Source organism: Hippocampus bargibanti, linkage group LG19 (assembly GCF_051943395.1).
Source record: "Hippocampus bargibanti isolate YZ-2025 linkage group LG19, ASM5194339v1, whole genome shotgun sequence".
Taxonomy (NCBI): domain Eukaryota; kingdom Metazoa; phylum Chordata; class Actinopteri; order Syngnathiformes; family Syngnathidae; genus Hippocampus; species Hippocampus bargibanti.
In genome coordinates, this window is record NC_142752.1 from 6,356,378 (window position 1) to 6,378,038 (window position 21,661).

At 42.2% G+C, this 21,661-nt stretch overlaps 1 protein-coding gene across 4 annotated transcripts in view; it reads right to left on the reverse strand.

Annotated features, from left to right (window-relative positions):
* sash1a (SAM and SH3 domain containing 1a) overlaps positions 1-21,661 on the reverse strand; it is a 108,102-nt gene that overhangs the window by 20,974 nt on the left and 65,467 nt on the right. For 3 of the 4 annotated variants that reach the window (XM_089021629.1, XM_089021630.1, XM_089021631.1), the window contains exons 2-8: positions 15,388-15,516; positions 8,561-8,608; positions 6,991-7,040; positions 4,087-4,127; positions 3,909-3,998; positions 3,732-3,844; positions 1,805-1,903 (exon numbers count right to left, since the gene is read on the reverse strand). In XM_089021629.1, coding sequence (XP_088877755.1) covers positions 1,805-1,903; positions 3,732-3,844; positions 3,909-3,998; positions 4,087-4,127; positions 6,991-7,040; positions 8,561-8,608; positions 15,388-15,516 — 570 coding nt within the window. The remainder of the gene's footprint in view (positions 1-1,804; positions 1,904-3,731; positions 3,845-3,908; positions 3,999-4,086; positions 4,128-6,990; positions 7,041-8,560; positions 8,609-15,387; positions 15,517-21,661) is intronic. The other variant, XM_089021632.1, reaches the window with a different exon arrangement.

The following is a 21,661-nucleotide window of genomic DNA, read 5'->3' on the forward strand; positions in this document are numbered from 1 at the left end:
ACAAAAAAAATACTTTACTTCATTCATCTAGAGACGACAATACCATTTCCATTCACTCATTCACTGCCAGACATGTGCAAAAGTGTGTCCACTCCAGCGAAATTAGTTAAATGTTACTCATATAGACTTGTCTCTTTTCTGCACGTGTTTGCCTTGGTTGGCTTTTTTTCATTTCTCATCTAGGTCACAGCTGATTTTCATTAGCCTCACACAGTACGGTATCATATGGGCGAAACGTGCAATTTCGCCCGGCGCGCCGGCCCAATTTTTGCAACAGGATGTGTGTTCATTCCAAAAATCCAAGTTCCACATAAGTTACATTTCTATTTTCACACGTGAGTGACGTACTATCATACTCTCCAACGACTCCAAGGCAGTATTTTCTTTTAGATTCTTGTTGAAAAGGTTAATAATTTCATTCCTTGTTTTATTTTGATGGCCGGTGTATAAGGCGCACTGGAGTATAAGGCGCACCTCCAATGAATGGTGTATTTTCAAACTTTTTCCATATACGTATAAGACGCACCAGAGTATAAGGCGCACCTTCAATGAATGAAAAAAAAGTATTCCAAATATAATATATACATTGATAAAAGTTTTCCAAATATAATGCACACCAAATTATAAGGTAGATGCTTGAGCACAATACTTTTACAGGGGGGAAATTGAGTCAGTGGGTGCTGACAGTAGTTGCGAGACCTGTTGTGGCATAATATCACTTCAAATATCAGGCGCAGTGTCATCTTTTGAAGAACATCAAGGCTTTTGGGTGCACCTTATAGACCGGAAAATACAGTAATAGTTTATGTACATTAACTCATTCATTGCCATTCCCGAATGTATTCGGGAATTGAAAATATGACGTAGAGCGCCATTCCCGAATTTGTTCAGGTTTCGTTTTTTCATGCTTGGGTGTCAATAAAGCGCTAGACATGGCCTCTGGCAATGGTTTTTTCTTTTCCACCACACTTTTTTACAGCTTCAGTTGTTGTTAAAGGGCTATATAAACCAATATGTATGTATTGCATTGTATTTTGGACAGTGGCCCTCATTTCAAGCTCATATAACTCTAGACTAATAACATTTAGGATTTCTTTCTGATGAAAGAAGAGAGTCTAAGGTTTCTTACACTGTATTTCATGTTTATGTAGTTCGAAAAGCCAATATTCCGTGGGTGCTGCAATTTGAGTGACAATGACAAAAACCCTGGCACTGGAGTGGACACATTGTTGCACATGTCTGGCAGTGAATTAGTTAAAAAGTCCATGTTGTTCTGTGGCAAGGGTGAATTTCAGTCTGCGGACTGAAAATGTATTTTACTAGGTTGTGAAACAGCAAAGTCTGATACGACTTGGAGAGTGTCTGTTTCTTATCGACAGAATATAGTGCCTATTATCATATTTGACAAAGTAGCATTCAAATAAACAATACAAAAACATTTCGGCTGGTGCCTCCGATTCATTCCCACACTTATTTGCCTAGCAAAGCATCAGAATGGACATACCGACGGAACCAAAACTCATCGGTTCAGAAACCACCAATTACTCCCCAGAGACCAAAATGAAATATTTACGTGCCAAAGTAACCATTGGCAAAAATCTTTACACCAAGACGGAGGATGCCATTTTTTTAAATAAATGACATGGTGGAGGGAAGGTACGGTTCAAACAAATAGGACACAGTTGCCAAGTGGGGGAGCAGTAGAGGGGGAAACAAGGGCAGATTGACAGTAGGAAGAAGAGCGCTGGCAAGAGATTTTGTGGGTGTTTGAGTGGGGGTTCTATGGGAGATGGGATATACTTACGTTGCAGTTTGAGGACTGGTTTGGACCGGCTGCAGATCCGTCAGTCCCCTCTGCAGCGTCAGTACTGCCGGACTGTCTGTTGCGCTCATACTCCTTCAGCTACGTGGAGGAAAAAGAGTTAAGAGAGGCCAGAAGAAGAGGGCGGGTGGTGAGGGTGGTCAGCGTGCTTGCACCGAGCTCTTCGTACACTACCGGGTAGCTACAGCGTACATTCAAAGTGATGTCGTGGTCAGTAATTATGCTCTGTGGTCAAATTGTGATCTGAGCTGGATTTTGACTTACAATTTGGAAGCATGAGGTCTTCTGAGTAAACATAACTGCTCAAATGTCTTTGGCGATTGATGATTATGATCTTTTGAACATGGATGAAGGTTACAAGATGACGGATAAGCGATTGTTGAAATGCTGCTTTCGAGGTTGTGGTTACGCTACATTGGGAAAAACTGAAAGAATGAAAATTACACAGAGCTAACATGGTTTTTAGATATATATTTTTTTCTTTCATGAATGATTTTTGTTTCGCACACAGCACTTCTTACAGTGTTTTAAAGTGCTTTAGAAATACAATTGAGATTAAAACAAATCTAATTCTACAATCCGCACAAGCTCGCTCTTTGATTGGCTGAATAAAGAATTTGAAAAGGAAATTGAGGAGCCATTTTGCGGACAGCAATGCAGTGCTAAATGTGACGGAGGCGCCCGTGAGCAAGGCATGTGAGGAGTTGAGTGACAGGAGGAACGGAAAGAAAGGGAGGATAGAATCAGGGGAACTTGTCAATCTTTGACATTGGCATCAATCAAAAGGGGAGGGGAAGCTAAATGACAATCCACCATGTCCAGCTAATAAGAGGAAACCACCAACGTTCTGCACCTCAGCAGATGGTACACCAAGTTCTGCATTACCTACACTTCTAAAAATCACCCCTTCCCAAACCAACACAAAAATCATCCATTGTGGTCTGTAGGCAAATTTAGTGAGGTTAGTAACAATGAGTCATCATAGAAGGATAGTAGTTCAGGTAGAGTTTGCTTTTAAAGGACAACCAACGTCTCCGGACAAGTTGTGTCCATAATTTGTAAAACGGCTTCAAATGACTTCTACTGAGCGTATTTTACAAAGATTCCACCGCATATCGCTATATTTTACGTTTTAAGACTCGCGCTGAATATTCCGGAAGTCTTGTTTTTGAGTTGGTGACGAGTCCTCACCCTACATCACTGAAGGAACGCCCCTGAACGAGAAAGGACATACCTTGCATCACCTCAATGCATTTTGCGGTACTTTGTTTGGTCTGAAAACTTTGTGTTGATGGCGAAATTTGAAGGAAAACATCAATAACGCGATGGTGAATCCATGGTGTGTGGCACCGAGCATCTACGTATTTTATATTCACTGACAAAAATTGGAAGGAATTAAGCAGCCCGTTTCCACGGAGCTTTGTCACCATCTTCTGCCTCTTTTCGATGCTACATTTACCCCCCGCAGATGACACACATTCGGTGCTACATTTCCCCCCTCATAATTACACGGAATAAATTCTTTAATCGATTGCAAACATGTATGCTTTCCTCTTCAGAACTATTTGAATCATATTCATAACTGGATGAGTAACAAGAAAGCAAATTCTCCGAATCTGAAGCCATTGTTTTGATTCTCGAGCAAGGCAAGACGTCTTACTGTGACACCATGAAAAAGGGGGCGGGACCTTCTGAAATTGGCCACTTCCGGTTTCAAATTGAAGTAGTTTTTAGACACTATAATTCATTTTTATTGGTGTTTTGCATTTGATTAAAAATATCACACTGCGTGTCTTGGGTATTTTAGATGCTATAAAACGTTTTTCTGATGTCAGATAGGAAACAAAAAAGTGACATTGGTTGTCCTTCAAAGGGCATCAACGGCAGGACGTTATTAAAAAATCCCTACCCGAGCCAGTGCTTCTTCCACAGTGATCATCTTCTCTTTCACCATCATCATCAACTGGATTCGCTCCTCGTCGCTCATGGTGATCTCACTGGCCACATAGCCAATGTCCTCACCTGAAGGAAGAGGAAATATTAAAAATGGCTGCAGATCCAAAGCTGAAAAAAAGCACATACAAACCTTTAGAACTCTGTCTCACGAGCGCCTTGTGTTGAGGCTTACGGAAATTCTGCCAGAATGACTTGTTTTTCTTCTTATTGTCCCATTTCCCTAAAATGAGGATGCATATGTTTGATTCATAGAAGATTCTAATTACATACACTAATTTTCTTGAACTGAGCACGCTTAAATCCATTACCTCCAGATCCATCCTCAGAGCTGGATTTGTGCAGTGGCACCCTGGGAGTGAACAAGTACATCATAATATGAATTATTTTATATAAATTAGAGCATTAAACACAACATAGAATGTAAGCAGGGCGCTGATCCCATTTGCATGAAGCAGAACAGCAAAATGAAAAAAAAAACTGAATACTGGGGAAAAATTAGTTGCAGGCTGCAACTGCAGTTTGTTCGCCTGGCCACTTGAGAGCAGAAGAGGTTCTCAATTAGAAGTTCTGTAGAGATCAGGGGAGATTGAGCAAAATATCGAAGAAAAGGGGGAAAGGAGGACAGTAAGAGGGCAGAATCAGCCTGTTTGTGTTTCCACTTCCCTCCGCCGATCACAAGAATGAAACGGGAGAGGAGTTAGGGGGGACATGTTACGACATGGAAAGCATGAAGCAAAGAAAAAAAAATGTCCTGACATGTCGAGAAAGCATCCAAAGACATAAAAATGGAGGGAGAAAAATCAAAACTGAGCGCCACATGAAACCCCTTTTCCATCGTTAATGGCTGCATAAAAAGGTGACAAAGATCAAGCAAAACAACAAAAATTATATATTTTTTCCAGTCACATTTTTTCCAAAGGCATAGCAATATATTAACTCATCCACCGCCAGATGTACAAAAGTGTCTCCACTCCAGTGCCACGGTTTTTGTCATTGTCACTCAAATTCCAGGACCCACATAATATTGACTTTTAGGACTACATAAACATTCAAAACCGCGTTAGAAACCTTAGACTCTCTTTTTTTGATCATAAAAAAGTGAATTCCTAAGTTATATGGGTCTGGAGTTATATAATGTTGAAATGAGGGTGGCTGTCCAAAATACAATGCAATACAGAGCGCCAACATGGACAAAAGGCAAATGCTGCCCCTCGTGGAAGGGAAAAACATTGCCAGAGGTCTGACCAGCGCTTTATCGGCACCCCCCAGTAAGAAAAACCAAAATCCGAACAAATTCGGTAATGGCGTTCCATGTCATTTTTTTCAATTCCCGAATAAATCCATAAATGGCAGTGAACGAGTTACAAAAGCTAATATTACCCAATAAAATGAGTCGGTCCACGATTTAGACCCTCACCTGAGATAAAGGTTTTGGTTGTAGCCGTGACATTTTGTTTAGTGTAAGCAAAGGGAAATCTGTCATGTGTTCGTTAAACAGCGAGTGCAAACGTGGAGTGCCCTCCAAGTGAAAGGAAGCAGACTGACAGGAAGACAAGCGACACAGCAGCCCGAGTCAAAGGCAAAAGGGGGAAGACGTCATTCCGTATGATTTGGCATCTGGTTCCCATCACGTTGTCCGCCGCAACGTATGCATCTGGGCCAGAGGCCAGTCTGTGGTATGCGATTCCTTTTTGCTGCGTATGTCACTTGAACGGTGAAAGCCCACAGAGGGTCACGTCGGGGTGAACATCTCCCGGAAAATATGACAGGTAAGATCTTTTTACGTCATGTTAGTTATTTACATGACCAAATACTCCACATGAAGCAAGTGTGCATCCATTTTTTTTTCAACTAATCATGTCCAGGTGCATTGGTGAAGCAAAACAAATAATCGCCATGGTGATTTAAGGTTCAATTTAGACTGCGCTCACATGTTTAGTCATGCTAATGAGGTGAAACCAGAGCCAGGGAGAATACAAGAGAGGTAATCAGATTGGCTAATGAGGTGAAACCAGAACCAGGGATAGAACAATAGCGGTAATCAGATTGGCTAATCAGGTAAAACCAGAGCCAGGGATAGAACAATAGAGGTAATCAGATTGGCTCATGAGGTAAAACCAGAAAGGGATAGGAAAATAGAGCTACTCCGATTGGAGTGGTAATGATAATGGCTAATGAGGTGAAACCAGAACCAGGGATAGAACAATAGAGGTAATCAGATTGACTTCAGGGTGTGGTCTTCTGCTCCCCCAACCTTAGAACAGGGACCGATCAGAGCAGGGGATGGGCAAAGGGACCTATCAGAGCGGAGGTCTGGCATCACTGTCCAGCACATTTTTAGTTCGCTGATGAAGCTCTTCGGATGAGGAGGGAAACATCCGACACCTTCAAAGAAGTACAGATGACAGCTGAAGAAACCTTTTCCTTGATAGACCACTGGAGCACGACTGAGAGCCTATACAGACGTAAAGCATCGCAGGCAAACTAAGAAATGCAGATCAGGGTCTGCGGGTATAACCAAGGGGTGAATGCACAGGAGGGGGCATATTTTTTTTCTGACCCATTTCTCTGCAATGATGTCATCCACTTTTGTGTTACAGGAACCGCACCCAAACAATCAAAGCGTCTTAGTCAATGTTCGATAGGCTGTAATCATTTGGTCATTGTGCTTTAAAATGCGCCTTCCTCGCCTTCCTACCGCAGCCTGGACACAAAAGCAGGAAGGAAAAGACGAAAGCCTGCGAGAGCGAGCGCGTCAGAAGGAGGAAGCGGCCAGCCGTTTTCCTGTCAGCGGCGTAACGATGTGGTTGAGGGACATCAAGTACGGGTCATGCAGCTTATGTGTAAAAAAATATGTCAGAATCGGCTGGTAACACGCATTGTATGTTAAGTAAAGTCGTGTTTTTTGGTGTCTACATGCTCCTTGGCTTGAAGCAAACACAGCGTCCATCTCCTCTTTCACACGTTTGGCTGCACTCATCTCATAAGTGGCAGCTTTCCACCTGAGGAGGTTGACCTCAACTGCCTGCGGGTACGCTTCAGTGCCCTATCCTTGAAGCCCCTCGCTGCATAGGTTCATCAATCACACGAGTAGCAAGTGGAAATGTGTTTGTGTGCGGGGTTTGAGAAGCTCTGTTTTGTTTGATGCTGCATTGAAATGTTACAGACGATAGCAGTCAAGGCTCAATTCTTTGTTGTGGCGGCGGACTTACTTTCTGTCTGTTTCCGGAGTGGAGACTTCGCTGCTGAAGCCCAGTGACTCCTGAGGAGAGAATGCAATCAGAATCAGAATCAGAATAATCTTTATTGCCAAGTATGTAGAACACACAAGGAATTTGTTTCCGGTAGAACATGCTGCACTAGTATCATCGTCAAAAAAAACTGCTAAGTGGCACTATACAGCTCCATTTTGGCTACTGTTGAAAGAGTTCAAAGAGTTCAAAGAGTTAATGGCTTGGGGGAAGAAGCTGTTTAAATGTCTGCTGGATTTGGTGTGCATGGATCGGTAGCGCCTGCCTGAGGGGAGTAGCTGGAAAAGGTGGTGGGCAGGGTGCGGCGGGTCCAGTAGGATTTTCCGCGCCCTAGTTTGGATTCTTGCAGTGTGCAAGTCCTCGAGAGTGGGTAGGGCCCACATGCCAATGTTGTTAAATAAAACCAGTGGTGGACCATCAGGGCCTGCAAGGCCTTCTCTGCTTGTCTAAAATATCTAAATTGTTAACTATATTTTGTCCATGAATTCTAACTCATTCACTGCCATTCCCAAATTTATTCGGGTATTGCAAACCATGACGTTTTGGGTTTTGTTCTTTCTTGCGGGGGGATGCCGATAAAGGGCTGGTTAGACCCCTGGCAAAGTGTTTCTTCTGCACAAGTGGCAGCATTTCCCTCTTTTTCATGTTAGCGCTTTGTTCCAGCTTTAGCTGTTGTTAAAGCGCATTAAAAAAACAATATGTATGTATTGTATTTTCACGGCCGCCCCTATTTCAAGCTCCGATAACTCCAGACCCATAAAATTACCCCTGTTTTCTGATGAAAGAAGAGAGTCTAAGGTTTCTGTAATTTCTGTAAAATTTCTTACGCTGCACTGAATGTTTATGTAGTCCTGAAACTCATTATTCTGTGGGTCCTGCAACTTGGGTGAAAATAACAAAAACACTGGCACCGGAATGGACACACATTTGCATATCGTCTGGCAGTGTATGAGTGAAATAAAATAGGTGTCAATAAAACTGTTGCTTTAACCAACCAGATTTCATGTTGGCAACAGCAAGGCATTCACACAGGTCTTATTTCCAGCCTAATGCGTCCCCTCTAGTGGACTTGTAATAAATCACACCACAATTTTTATGAGTTGCAGTCGCAGCTGTAGCTGCAGTAAAGGTTGTATCTTAATCAAATAGTTATTAAGGGTAGAATTTTTTCAGATGTAGCACTACTGAAGGCCTACGGGTGAAAAGCACGGCTCACCACTAGTTAAAAGTAGGTAGCGTAACACTTCCTTCTGTGCAGTAGCTGTCTCCACAAGAGGCTTTGTATACATTCCGATGTCCTAACTGCATATGGGGCAAGTTCATCAAAAAGCATAAAAAAACTCATCAAAAGTCACTGAAACTTGGGAATTGAGACAACCATGGTTAACTTTGTCTGTAGGCAGCTTACTTAATGATTTATAATAGCCGCAGTCTAACCACTTGAATAAATACTTATCAGTGGGAAATGTTCCAAATGAAGTGGCTGGTGGGTGCGCATGTGTGTGTGTGTGTGTGTGTGTCATTGACATACCTGGATCTCGTTGCGGAGCTGCAAAGAGATGTTTGGATCCTGTTTCTCCTACGGAATAGAGAAAAATAGGGAGTCAAAAAAATGAGCAGGATGCAGTTAAAAGTTAAATGACCATCATTTGCATACTTTACGCTATTCTGTTGTAAGTATCGTATTGTGAAATAATGTAATGTCACATGCATTTGCGCCATATGCCATATTTTGATGCAATTTTACACTTTCGAAAACATTTCTGTGTGAATTTTGGGGGACTTGGAACGGATTAGGGCATTTACATGGCAAATACATACGTCTCACGTTTTTTTCAACAATAACTTTCTTCTGGAACATATTACATTCTGAAATACAGGTAACACCGTGGACCCATTTCAACACATCGCAAAGTGAAGACGACGACATCTTGATTTGTTCTTGCTCACAGCTGCATTTCCAGTAACATCATGGGAATCTATTTCAAAGATGGAGAACAGCTCATCAGCGAGCTCTGCTCTGATTTCCATTGTGCTCATTTGAATCAGGGTTAGTTGCAACAGGGAGAGATGGAAAAGATGTCGAACGATGGCCTCGATGTCGGGGCAAAAAGTGTCTGCAGACCTTCAAGAGGACATATTTACTAATAATATTACCCCGTATGTACGAAGCTCATTCCGGTATGTAAACAAACCCGCCGCAGGAATGACAACAAACAATTGGACCCGCGATACAAAACGACTGTTCTGAAATAATTCAATAATTTTCAACCCTGTCACTCAAGGACACCCGATGACAGAATGCATAATGTAAAAAACGTAAAACGCAGATAAGCATGAAGTAGAATCATTAGTCAAAAGCCGAGAATAGAATCGGGCTGACAATGGAGGCGGTGCATGTTAATTTCGCCAAAAGGGGGAGCGACGGATGTGAGGGCATTAAAAGGAAATGACATTTGTCATGTTACCAGGCTGGTCATCGACCTTTTAACACTAAAGAGGAATGAAGTCATCTTCAATGAACACAAAAAGACAAATGATGATCCCAAGATGAATCACCAACGAACACTCAACGGAAATTGAACCCGATATCAGCTTCCGTAATTTGCTGGTGCACTTCCTGATCAGTGTGAACTAGGATATGATTGTGTGTGTGTATAAGAAAAAAAATAGTGAGGACAAATAATACGTAAATTAATGACTTTTTTAGAAAATGTGTGCACAGTTCACGATTTTCTTTGACTTTCAAAATTGATAGCACTCAAATCTGTTTCAATGTATAACTAAAAATAGAAAATGAGCGGGCTTTTGTTCTCAAAGCAGTATCGGAATCAGAGAAGCGAAACTTTTAAAAACTGATGACAAATACAACCCTTTAAACAACCTTGGCGCTCCCTCCCAGCGCTGAGTTGAAGCGACTGATGATGTGGCTGAACAAAGAAAGCGAGCCGCCGACGCCAACAGAGGTGAGCGAGCGCTTGGTGGCACGTCGCGGCATTTTGCAGAAAGTGGCTTCGGCTATCTGATCTTCTTTCATGTTCCCCCTCCCAACATGGCCATTCTCACAAAAATCTATTTTCAAACCTCCCTGTTACATTTCCCCACTTCAATATTTGACAGTGAGGCTTTGAATGTGTGAAAAAAAGATCAGTGAGGAGAAAAGAAAAAAACATCTGTGAGCGTGAAGGCGCTGATGTTGAAAAATTCATGCAAAAAGCTTACGGGGGTAAAATTGGCATTTGTGTCAGAAGCTTTGCTGACAGAGACAAATCAATGTTTTTGCCGGGTTTCGACGCAAGTGTGTGATGGAGAGTTCACACAAACCCAATCCCATGAGAGGCAACGCTATCCTTTATATGAAGGCCGGCACCAGCTCGCCATGTTGGCCCGCTTACCTCGCCGTGAACCGCGCAAATGTGAAGATCAGACGGCGAGCGGGCTTGTTTGTCATGCCGGCGCTGATGGCTTGTGTGTGACTGGATTGAATCAAAGATCAGGTGAGAGGAGGCCGAGCGAGAGCATGTTTGCCTCTAATGAGGATCACGTTCTCGGCTGACCGGGATGCTGTTTGCCTGGGACATTTTTGAAGGATTGTTAGACAACATGGACTAAAGAAGGCAACAAAAATGACAAGGATGCAGTTAGCTCATTCACTGCCATTCACAAATTTATTCGGGAATTGAAAATATGACGCAGAGCGCCATTCCCGAATTTGTTCGGGTTATGTTTTTTGTTTGGGTGCTGATAAAGCTCTGGCAATGTTTTTTTTCCTTTCCACAAGGAGGCCGCATTTCCCCTTTTTTTCATATTAGCATTTGATTCTAGTTTCAGCTAATGTTAAAGCTCTATATAATCCAATATTTAAGTATTGCATTGTATTTTGGACGGCCACCTTCATTTCAAGCTCATATAACTCCAGACTCATAAATTAGGAATTAACTCGTTTTTTTCTGATGAAAGGAAATAGTCTAAGGTTTCTTACACTGCATTGAATGTTTATGTAGTCCAAAAACTCGATATTCTGTGGGTCCTGGAATTCGACTGGCAATGACACCCTGGCACTGGAGTGGACACATTTTTGCACGTCTGTCAGTGAATGAGTTAGAAGTGAAATGATCATCATTTGGACTTTTTACGCTATTCTTTGTTTTTTTACATGATTCACAAGTCTCCTATTGTGAAATAATCTAATGTAACATGCATTTGTGCCAGATTTTGATACATTTTCACGCTTTATAAAACATTTATGTTCGAATTTTGGGGGACTTGGAACGGATTAGGGTATTCAAATGGAAAATATGTTTCACTAGAAATATTTTTTTTTCTGATGAAATAAGAGAGTCAAAGGTATCTTATGCTGTATTGAATCTTTATTTAGTCCTAAAACTCAATATTCTGTGAACCCTGCAACTTCAGTGGAAATGATAAAACCCTGGCCCTGTAGTGGACACATTTTTTCACATCGTCTGGCAGTGAATGATTTAATTTCTGAAGTACCGGCACCAATGTGCACCCATTTCAACACATCGCAAAGTGAGGACGACATCTCGATTCTTTCTGGCCCACGGCTGCATTTCCAGAATGTCTACACGGAGGGCGAGCATCGAAATACCTCGTGTGAGTGTTAAATAGCAACTCTTGGTTCAAGCAAACCTGCAAAGCTCGCCATCGGCGGGAGATACCACAGCTCGGCTGGTGCCAAGCTCCAGAGCGAAAGGTGGGCGGATATGCAGAGAAACCCGAAAGACCAGGTGGCTTTGGTGGAAATGTGCCAGCTGACGTGGTCGGACGAGTCTGGGTGGGCGAGCGCAAGGGCGATCGTTCGCGGTGTACCAACTGGAAAGCCTGGCCAAAAAAAAGACGGGTAGCTGCGGGACAAGTATGGTGTGACCCAAGCACGCGGAACTGGTCGTGTTCATAAAAACACGCCGGGTTGATATGTTGTCAACCAGCAGCCCACTCGGTCACACCTCTTCTGTTGCAAAAAGTGGCGCGTTAGTGCGAACGGCCACACTTGAAGCACAAGCAAACTTGTGTCAACAGTGTCGGGGATTCTAAAAGCCTTTTGGATCAACATTATTTTTGCAATTCAAAAGGCAAATACCAGTTGTTACACATTCCAATGACGTCGTCACCTTCTGTAGGCTGACAAATAAATCCTTCAATAAGAATTACAAAACTAACACTTGCAGAAGGGTTATTGCAACATTGAAGGAGCGCCGGCGTTATTTGAAGGAAATCTTAACGCAACAAAACGGCTGTAGGCTAGGTTTCGATGCTAATGCCCAAGAGGGGCGAAGAACAAACAAGCATCTGGCGTTTGCATTTCTTTCTTCTTCCCCGTCATAGTCACCTCACTGATCTGACCCACTTTGGTAAACAACTTGGCCGCGCGGCTGCTTGCCTCACGGGCGGAATAAAACACTTCATGATCTTGACTGTGGATCTCAAAACAGACTACTGAATGGGCCTCGAGGTTGACACCTGTGGTACACCCAATCACCAAAATTAAGTCATTAAGAAGAGAAAGGTTCCGTTTTGCAGGACGTCTTCCCATTTCAAAGTTGCATTTCCTAGTGCAACTTTTCATTGCAATTACATGACAATTTAAGCAATTGTGCTTAACTTATTCAGTGCCAGACGTCCAAAAATGTGACCACTCCAGTGCCAGGGTTTTTGTCATTGTCACTGAAATTGCAGGACCCACAGAAAATTTAGTTTTAGGACTATATAAACATTCAATGCAGCGTAAGAAACCTTAGACCCTTCTCTTTCATCAGAAAAAAGAGTTAATTACTAAATTATATGGGTCTGGGGTTATATGAGCTTGAAATGGGGACGGGTGTACAAAATACCATGCATAAATATTGATTTATAAAGCGCTTTAACAACAGCTGAAGCTCTAACAAAGCGCTAGCACATGCTGCCCCTCTGTATAAGGCAAAACTTTGCCAGAGGTCTGACCAGCGCTTTATCAGCCATCCCGCAAGAAAAACCAAAACCTGAACAAATTCGGGAATGGCACATTTACAATTCCTGAATACATTCTGAGTTAATTTTGTAGCTCATAAAACTTTACGGTATTACTTTTGGGCTCTTGCAAGAAAATTAAAACAAAGGGACAGGATTCGTTTTAAATGCCACGCGGTTGTCTACCTGCGGATTGATGGCGGTAAAGAAGGTCACAATCAATGTCGGGACTATATGTTAATGGCGAAGCATTTCCAAAGTGGCTCTCGAGAGGGACGAGGCCTTTACATGAAAGGCCAAAGTCTTCTAAAGGGCACAGCAATATTGGTCTCAACAATACCAATCCCCCTTTCCCATCATTGTCTTTCTTCCGCTCTCATTTAAATGGCGAGATTATTTCTACTCAGATTACATTGTCCTTAATTCTCTATCGAGCAATACATTTTTTCTGGGAATATTTCTTTTGCCGCCACCAATGATGACGCAAAATAATAGTTCAGTCACGTTGCTGTTCTTGGCTATCGGTCGTTAGTTAGTGGTTTACATAGTTGATACAATGTCCCTGAGACTAACTGGAATTCAGTGTGTAGTCAGAGCGATAATATGATAAGAAGGGATAGAAAATGGGGTTTCGGGGAAGGGGGGTGAAAAGTCACCCATCTTCAATAGTTTTTTTCGAGTTGATCTTGCGTTTGGGCATTGTTTTTGCTTTGTTTTGTTTTTCGCGCAATGCGTCCGCTACGCCTCTCAGGGGCCCTCTTGTTCACACGACGACGACGACTGTTGAAGTTAAAACATTCCCCCTCTCCTATATGCAGTCGATGATGGAGGCTCTCAGAGTCCATGAATCCACTTCCTGCCGGGCGTGTCGTTTCTCCGTGTCGTCGTTAGCTTGCGAACAAAAGGGGTAAAATCAACATCCCCTCAGGGAATGGGGACCTATGGATTAGCGCTGCCGTGCCAATTTTCCCAGCAGTCTTTATAGAAGGAAAACCCATCGCAATACCAATGGTACATAAATACTTGGAAGCCTAAACTCGACCACTTTATATGTAGAAGGTAGCTAATGAACGGTCATGGGTGAGGCCCCTTATACGTTGGACGCAATCCGTTTATATTTTGAATTTATGCCGTTATAGATCCGGCGCACGTACATTAGCTGTCATTTTTAACTCTTTCACTGCCAGTCACAAATTTATTCTGGAATTGAAAATATGACGTAGAGTGCCATTCACAAATTAGTTCGGTTTTCTTGTTTTAGAGCCGATAAAGTGCTGGCTAGAACTTTGGCAATGTTTTTCACTTTCTCAAGGGGGCAACATTTCCCTTTTTTTCATCTGGCAGTGAATGAGCTAAAGACTAACGTCTGCCATATTCTGGTATTAGTTTTTTTTTTTTTTTAAAGAAGGAGATGTGAATACTTTTATTTCGAGACGATTTCAAAAAGGACATGAATTAAAAATCTATACAGTGTGGGTTTGAGTTGAGTTGTCTCATCCGCATTCGCTCCTCTCCTCGCTTGCTATATTTCGCTTTCGCAGAGTGGCGCGACAGCTGCGGGCTCTCTCCTCCTCTTCATTCCATTCATCCATTCGCCCCAGTCCACATCCTGTTTCAGGCGCATGGCCGAACACCCCCTCCCCTGGCCCCTCCACTTGCCACCGAGTTGGGTTTTTTTGGTCCATCAAGGATGAGACTGTTTCAAATTATCATCAAACAAGTTACGATGACGGACAAATACTGTATTATATTTAACCCCCAGGCCACACAGCAAGAAGACACCAACTGTTTTCACTGTAAATTGCTTTTATCTGTCGTAAATAAAGGACACGTTTACTAAACGTGTACGTTGCGCTTCTTGAATTGCACTTGCAACATGTGTGAGCAATAATTATAAGTCCGATGTTGCGTCACGGCATCAGCATCTGGAGGTCTGTCCTACACACATTTTTATAGTTTTACGACGGCCCTCAAATTTTGGCAGATTTAATTTTTTTTTTGTCCCTGTAACACTAACGTGACTTCATCATTTTCCACTTAGAAGTAATTCAAGATGGGGGCTTCCCAGCTTCAACAAAAAAACAGTTAATAAGCCATGGACACTTCAATACACCTATTGACGTTACATTGGAGCAGCTCAAGAAACACGTTGTGATCAACACAAAAGGATCGGCAGTGTTTGTTTTGTTTACGTACATGTTTTGTGGCAAAAGCACTATGGCGCAAACCACCTTTGTGCTACTACTCACTGCATTCCATCAAACGTTTACTTGCAGCTAGGCAACTCGACTCTCGGGTGGCGTTCCACAATCACTGCCATGTTGACAAACGTCCCCTTGAGTCGAGTATACGCGTCCCGTTTTGTGATTGACGGCTGTTTTTGTTTACCATGTCGAGCTCTTGGGACACTCGTCTCTTGCGGAGCTCCTCCATACGGTCGCTAACGTCGCTGAAGCAGGTGTTGTAGTATTCCGAGTATTCCTGAGCAAGATCATCTATGTTGCCCAGGGAACCATCCTGAAGAGAGACAAAAAAGGGATAAAGAAAGAAGAAGAAGAGATGTTTAGCCTCAGAACATCCAGGAAGGAATAGAAAATGCTGCCATTGCAAAAACATTTTATAACGCTGCCATTGTTTCTGTCGGATAAGTACTTGCACACACAATGTAAACAGAAATGTGATGAATACATTTCAATATAAAGGTCAACGCTGTTTAAACTTTCTTTTTTTTTTTTTTTAAATCGGGCCATCTTTGTCAGGCCATGGTTTGTTTACAATCTTGATCCCATTCTAACCCGCATGCCCTTTCCCTCCTTGAGACGTTTACTGAACCCAAAAGCAAAACATAGTCTTCCGTCACAGTTCCTGTCTTTGACTTGTACAAAAAAAGAACCAAGCGGGTATGTTGGCGATTAGAGAAAGGGCAGATATCACTTGATGAGCTTCCTCTGAACCTTTGTATTCAAGAAATGGTCAACAATAGTTCTCGGTCTTAGTAGAAAAAAAAAATGTAGGTCACCCTTGCTAACGATGGGCCCCTGATAAATATTCAGCAGTGTTGATCCGGGTGGACAACTAGCATTGAGTCACTGCGCGAGGGTCCAAACAGTCTCTCTAAGACGTTCTCAACTGGACTCACTATGCTGGTGCCAGGTCGCAGATAATGGATCACTTGTGGGTGGATGTGAGGCTTTGCCAGTGACACATGCAAACACTGGCACAGGGTCTTCTTTCTGGATGGCTTGTGTGTGCCTGAGCACATTAACATGCAGGAGAATCCAAAACAACTTGAGGCAGGCGAAGAGTGCCCAGAACAGAACTACTGGAGTACCTCCTGAAAATGTGCTACACAAGTTGCGATGGAACTTGTAAAAACACACAAGATACTGTATTTTCCGGGGTATAAGGTACATCCAAGCCTTGATTTTCTTCAAAAGATGACCTTGTGCCTTATAGGCAGGTGCACCTTATATGTGAAGTGATATTGAGCCACAACAGGTCTCGCAATTATTGTCAGCACCCACTGACTCCATTTCCCCCTTTAGAAGTGTCACAATTTGCAAGGTGGTGATGGCGGTTGTGTATTTGAGAAATTGTATGAAAGTAAAGTCAACAGCAAAATCTAAAACATCAAAATCATCTGAAATATAAAATATATAGTATATATAAATAATACAAAGTATCTAAGAAAAACCAAGAGTAAAAGTCTGCCAAGATGAAACAAAACATGCACAGCATGCAATGCATACACAATGCACAATGCAATGACCCAACAACGAATGGTCGTGCCGGGAGTCCTTTTGACTGCCACTGATTGTAACGACCAGCTCCTGTGCAGGTGCAGGCGGGGCCGGCAGCGCCACCTGTTGGTTGCCAACCAGATCATGACAAGAAGATGTTGTGTGTAACTCCAGCCTCTACCATAGCGCCTTATAATTTGGTGGTATCTGCATATATTATACTTGGAAAACTTTTTTTTCATTCATTGAAAGTGCAGCTTATAGTCTGGTGTGCCTTATATATGGAAAATGTTTGAGAATACACCATTCATTGGGGAAGCACCTTATACTCCGTGCGCCTAAAACACCGGGAAATGCCGTTCGGCTTCGTTCCCGTTGGATATCAAAACCAGTTGCGTCCGAACACATGGTTCCAGCTGACGGACCATTTAAACGGGGACATTCCCCTAAGGGGTTTTGCTCTTCCTAGAAACATATGCACATGTTTTAGTCATCAAAATCACGAAATGTGTTTTTTTCGGGTTAGCTTAGCTGCAGGCAAGTTTAGTGAAGGTGTAAAAACATTGACAGTCTTTGATCAACATCTTTCGGTATTGCCCCATGATATGATAAAACAACCGCAGCCGCAGCAGAGAACACCCAAGCTCTACAAATCTTGGCATGGCTCCCATCGTACGCTCAAGTCACTCCAAACCAAATCTCAGACATCCACTTAAAAGTTGATGTGAAACTGCTGGCGACAAGAGTGTGAGAGAGTCAAAACCGTCATCGCTCCTCCGCCCTGAAGGGAGGGACCAACTCTTAATATTGACTTGGAACAATAAAAGCAACACCCAAAAAATAATACGTAGGAATGCTTGCGTGTATTGTCAGTCAGGCCCATGTGTCATTGCCTTGTGGAGGAGGCTTGGGCCATATTAACGGGAGGTAGAGGGGGTTGTTGCCGAAGGCCAGTAAAGTGAAAGGTTGCCAACATTTTCAACTGATTTATAGCATAAGCAATGTCTTATTGCAAGGGGATTTGTCAAGATGTGCAAACCTCACTCAACAATTGATGGCATGATCCGCGCTGTAGACTCTATCAAACCGCCGTATATTTTTTTGCGCATGGAAATATTCAAAAACCCAAATCAACTGTCTTCGCTTAATCAATTGGACACGGAAATCTTCGCATAGCTTTCGACAGATCATAAAACCTTGCATCGACGGATTGCTTGCCTCTTTCATGGACCGTGTCAAAGTGTCCTTGAACCCCACCCGGTAAAACCTGGTTAATTCTTTGAACTTACATTCCTGACAGGTGTTCGGTGACGCTGAATGTCGGGATCCGTGGCATTGTTACCTAAATTGGCATTGTGACTATTTCTCTTTTGGGAAAGGACAATGAGAAAAGTGTGTACAACGAAGCCAGGTGTCTCAAGTTATGTCAAGAAAACGACAGCCGGCACGCACGATCCCTTTCACACGCTACGTAACTTCGGGACTGGCTCAGCCGGTTAAAATTACCAACAGCTGACTTGTTCTGTGTTGTACTCTTCTAATGTTTTTGTGTCGCGTCTGTCATGGATACACACAAACTTCAACGTCACCTGACGTAGCGTTAGCATGAACGTAAAAACAAATACAATATAATGACATTCAAAACTAGCACCATGTCAAACATTTAACAACAATAATGTTATATCAATGGCATTATACAAAACAGCTATTTTTTTTTTCGACCCGACGGCCGGGATAATTTATAAAAACAATGACAATATTAGAAGGAAGAGCCCACATATGTGGAACTGCCGCGGCTTGGAATTGAAGCGGATTTAAATGGGACAGGAGATGTGTGACAATCTATTTCCGTCAATGGATGCTACAACTTTTTGTTTGCTTTCAATATTTAGCTTGTAGCAAGGATGCACATTTCACCATGATGTCCCTGATCCACTGGTGAAAATGAGGCTTTGATCCTCTCCCTTTCATCTAGAACTGTTTCGTGCAACAAAGAGGGTGTCATCTCATTTGTTATTTAGTTTATTTGTTCTTTTGACTCAAGATGGCGTCGCGAGAGTGGCTGCCTTTACAGCAGCTCCTGTATTTTGTTTACTCCTCTATTTCTTCCTTTCCTTTTCTCTTTCATCACTTTGCTGCTGTGGAATGTAAATTTCTCTAGTGTGAGACTAATAAAGGCTAATCTAATGTAAAGTAATCTAATCTATTCTACCAAGAATTCCACAAAATTCAGTTGACTAAACAGTCAAAGAAGACTGAGGAAGGTGAAGTGAAAGGTCCCTGCCCAGCCCTTTTGAGAGAGCTTCCTGAGGATATCCGTGCCTTGAACCGCCAAGCAGCAAAGAAAGCCTGCGGGGAAACTGAGTGATGAGACCAGTCAAAGGGAGTGGGGCCCTTATCCAGAACTCAGCTGGCTTGGCTACGCTTCACATTTGAGTTGAGCAATCAGTGCGCTTTAAATGAGTTTGACACCCATGCATTAAAACAAGGATGTAAACTAATTTTTGCCAGGAATTGAAAACATGACGTAGAGTGCCATTCCCGAATTTGTTCGGGTTTTGCTTCTTCTTGCGGGGGTGCCAATAAAGCGCTGCCCAGACCTCTGGCAATATTTTTTTCGCGCGAGTGAGCAGCGGCAGCCATTCGCGCGAGCGTTCACTCTACCCGGAACACAGCAGCAAAGTTGTGAAAGGAAGCGGAAAGGAAAGAAAGAAGATTTTGCACATGTCTGGCAGTGAATGAGTTAATACCTGCCACTTTTTACTTTTTTGATATAGAGTTTACAACAAATTAATGAATAGCTAGTTTTCAAATTTGATGTCAAAAATAATGACTGTTATTGTGGTTTACATGGGCCAATTTGAAATTTTGGTTCGGACTTTGGCAAGATCATAAAAAAACGGTTTTGCATATTTACATTTGCACAGTATACAGTTGACATTTGTATTTTGTTATGCTTAGAATATCTTGTTTTCTATCCTTTCACCCCCCCACCCATCCCCTTTCAAATTGCCGCTGTGGACTGCAAATTTCCCCATTGTGGGACGAATAAAGGTTTTCTGATTTTGATTCTGGTGTCACATTTGATTTGCTATCGCGGGCCGAATAAAATGATGTGGTGGGCCAGATTTGGCCTCCAGGGCATGACTTTGACACATGTGCATTAAATGGTTGACCATTCTGATGAGTATGATATTCACCAAGCAAAAATGAAAAAAAAAAAACATTTACAGAGTGACAATGTATTGACTATACCAAGCTACGTTGTGTTTACATGAGGGACATCACAAAAGGATAAGCTTTTTTTCACCATTGTGAGACCAATAAAGCTTTTCTTATCTTATCTTGTCTAACACAGCCCAGGGACAATCAATACTGGTGTCTCCAGAGCGCTATTATATTCTTGGGTTTACATAGGAAAATAAACTCACCTACAAGATGGGCAAATGGGTTTTTTTTCACAAGGTTTAGGATGAAGAGATCTCTGACATCATAAACTGGAGATTGACATCAACCACGAAGCATCAATTAACATGCCGGCACACTTCTGCATTCCAACAATCGTCTGGACCGCTCCATTTTTGTGCATTTTAGAAATGAATAGATAAGAAATGCCAAGGGTTAAAACTGCCTTGGAGCCACTACAGTAACTCCATCATATTTTCAAATGATTCAGACACCAAAATATTGAAGCATGCTGTAACATCAACATGGTGTCTATTTTCAGTTTTTGCCCGCCAGCAAGATGTATAAAGCTTGATCAAGACTGCCACAAAAGATGCCAATTCAAATTTCACATTTGCAAAAAAAATGTACAAAAAGGATTGGCTCTAGGGAAAGAGTTGGCATCGGGCAGGAAGAGGAAAAACGTCAAAAAATATCAGCACATCCTTTGCAGATGTACCTCGGGAGTTATAAATCTGAATACATTGGCTGGGTGGGAGACATGTCTCCCGCTTTGGTGTCAAAGGGCAGGACAGCATCAACCCACCCACCCTCTTTGCTCGCACCCTGTTTCGCAAACCAAACATTCACATCTTTAAAGCTAGACTAAAACAAATTAACACATTGTCTTGACATTGAGCGGAAGTGGCTGCTCGCACATTTGGTGGGCCTTTCAAAAGTATGCAGAGAAACAAAAGAGTACATTAAGTACAACAAGTACATTTATGTACTTCATATACCACCATGCGCTAGTCATGGTGCAGTTTAATCTCATAGTTTTCAGAAATGTCATTGGAAGGCACACTAGTGGACTCGCCATGTGTGCTTTCATGGTTTAAATCAAAGATGAGGATGATGCAAACTTGCATGTGGACCTTGAGCTGGATGTCAAAACATATCCAATTAATCCTTATAAATGATTTTTTTTAAACATCAACGCAATATTATTGATATTATGCTTGAGGTTTTGTCTCATGTATATGTTTGTATACTATGCTATTTGACCTAATGAGTCAGAAATACTATTACAGACAGAAGACTACAGTTAACATGAAATGTCCCGCAAATAGTGCACCAATGCCTGCATGTAATTATCCTACTAGAGAATACAACCCACCAAGCGCCCCCCCCCCAAAAAAAAAGGTGCTCGTACTACTTATCTCGGTTGTATGGTACAGTAAAGTCTCCCGGATATATCGATAGTCCCGGTTATAATAAAAAGAGAAAATTACATGCAAACTCGGATATATCGATAACGGTTATATTATCTCGGATTCGATATAACGAGGTATTTGTTTTCACTTCTAGGACAACTACATGTTCCTTGAAGTACACACAATAAAAGTTCTGGCAACAAAGTAAACCACGCACACAAACACAAATTCATAAACACGCACGCAGACACAACAGTTTACTTAATACAATCTAATTGACTCGATTTGGGTAAAAAAACGTAAAAATTCTCGTGCTTTCTACCG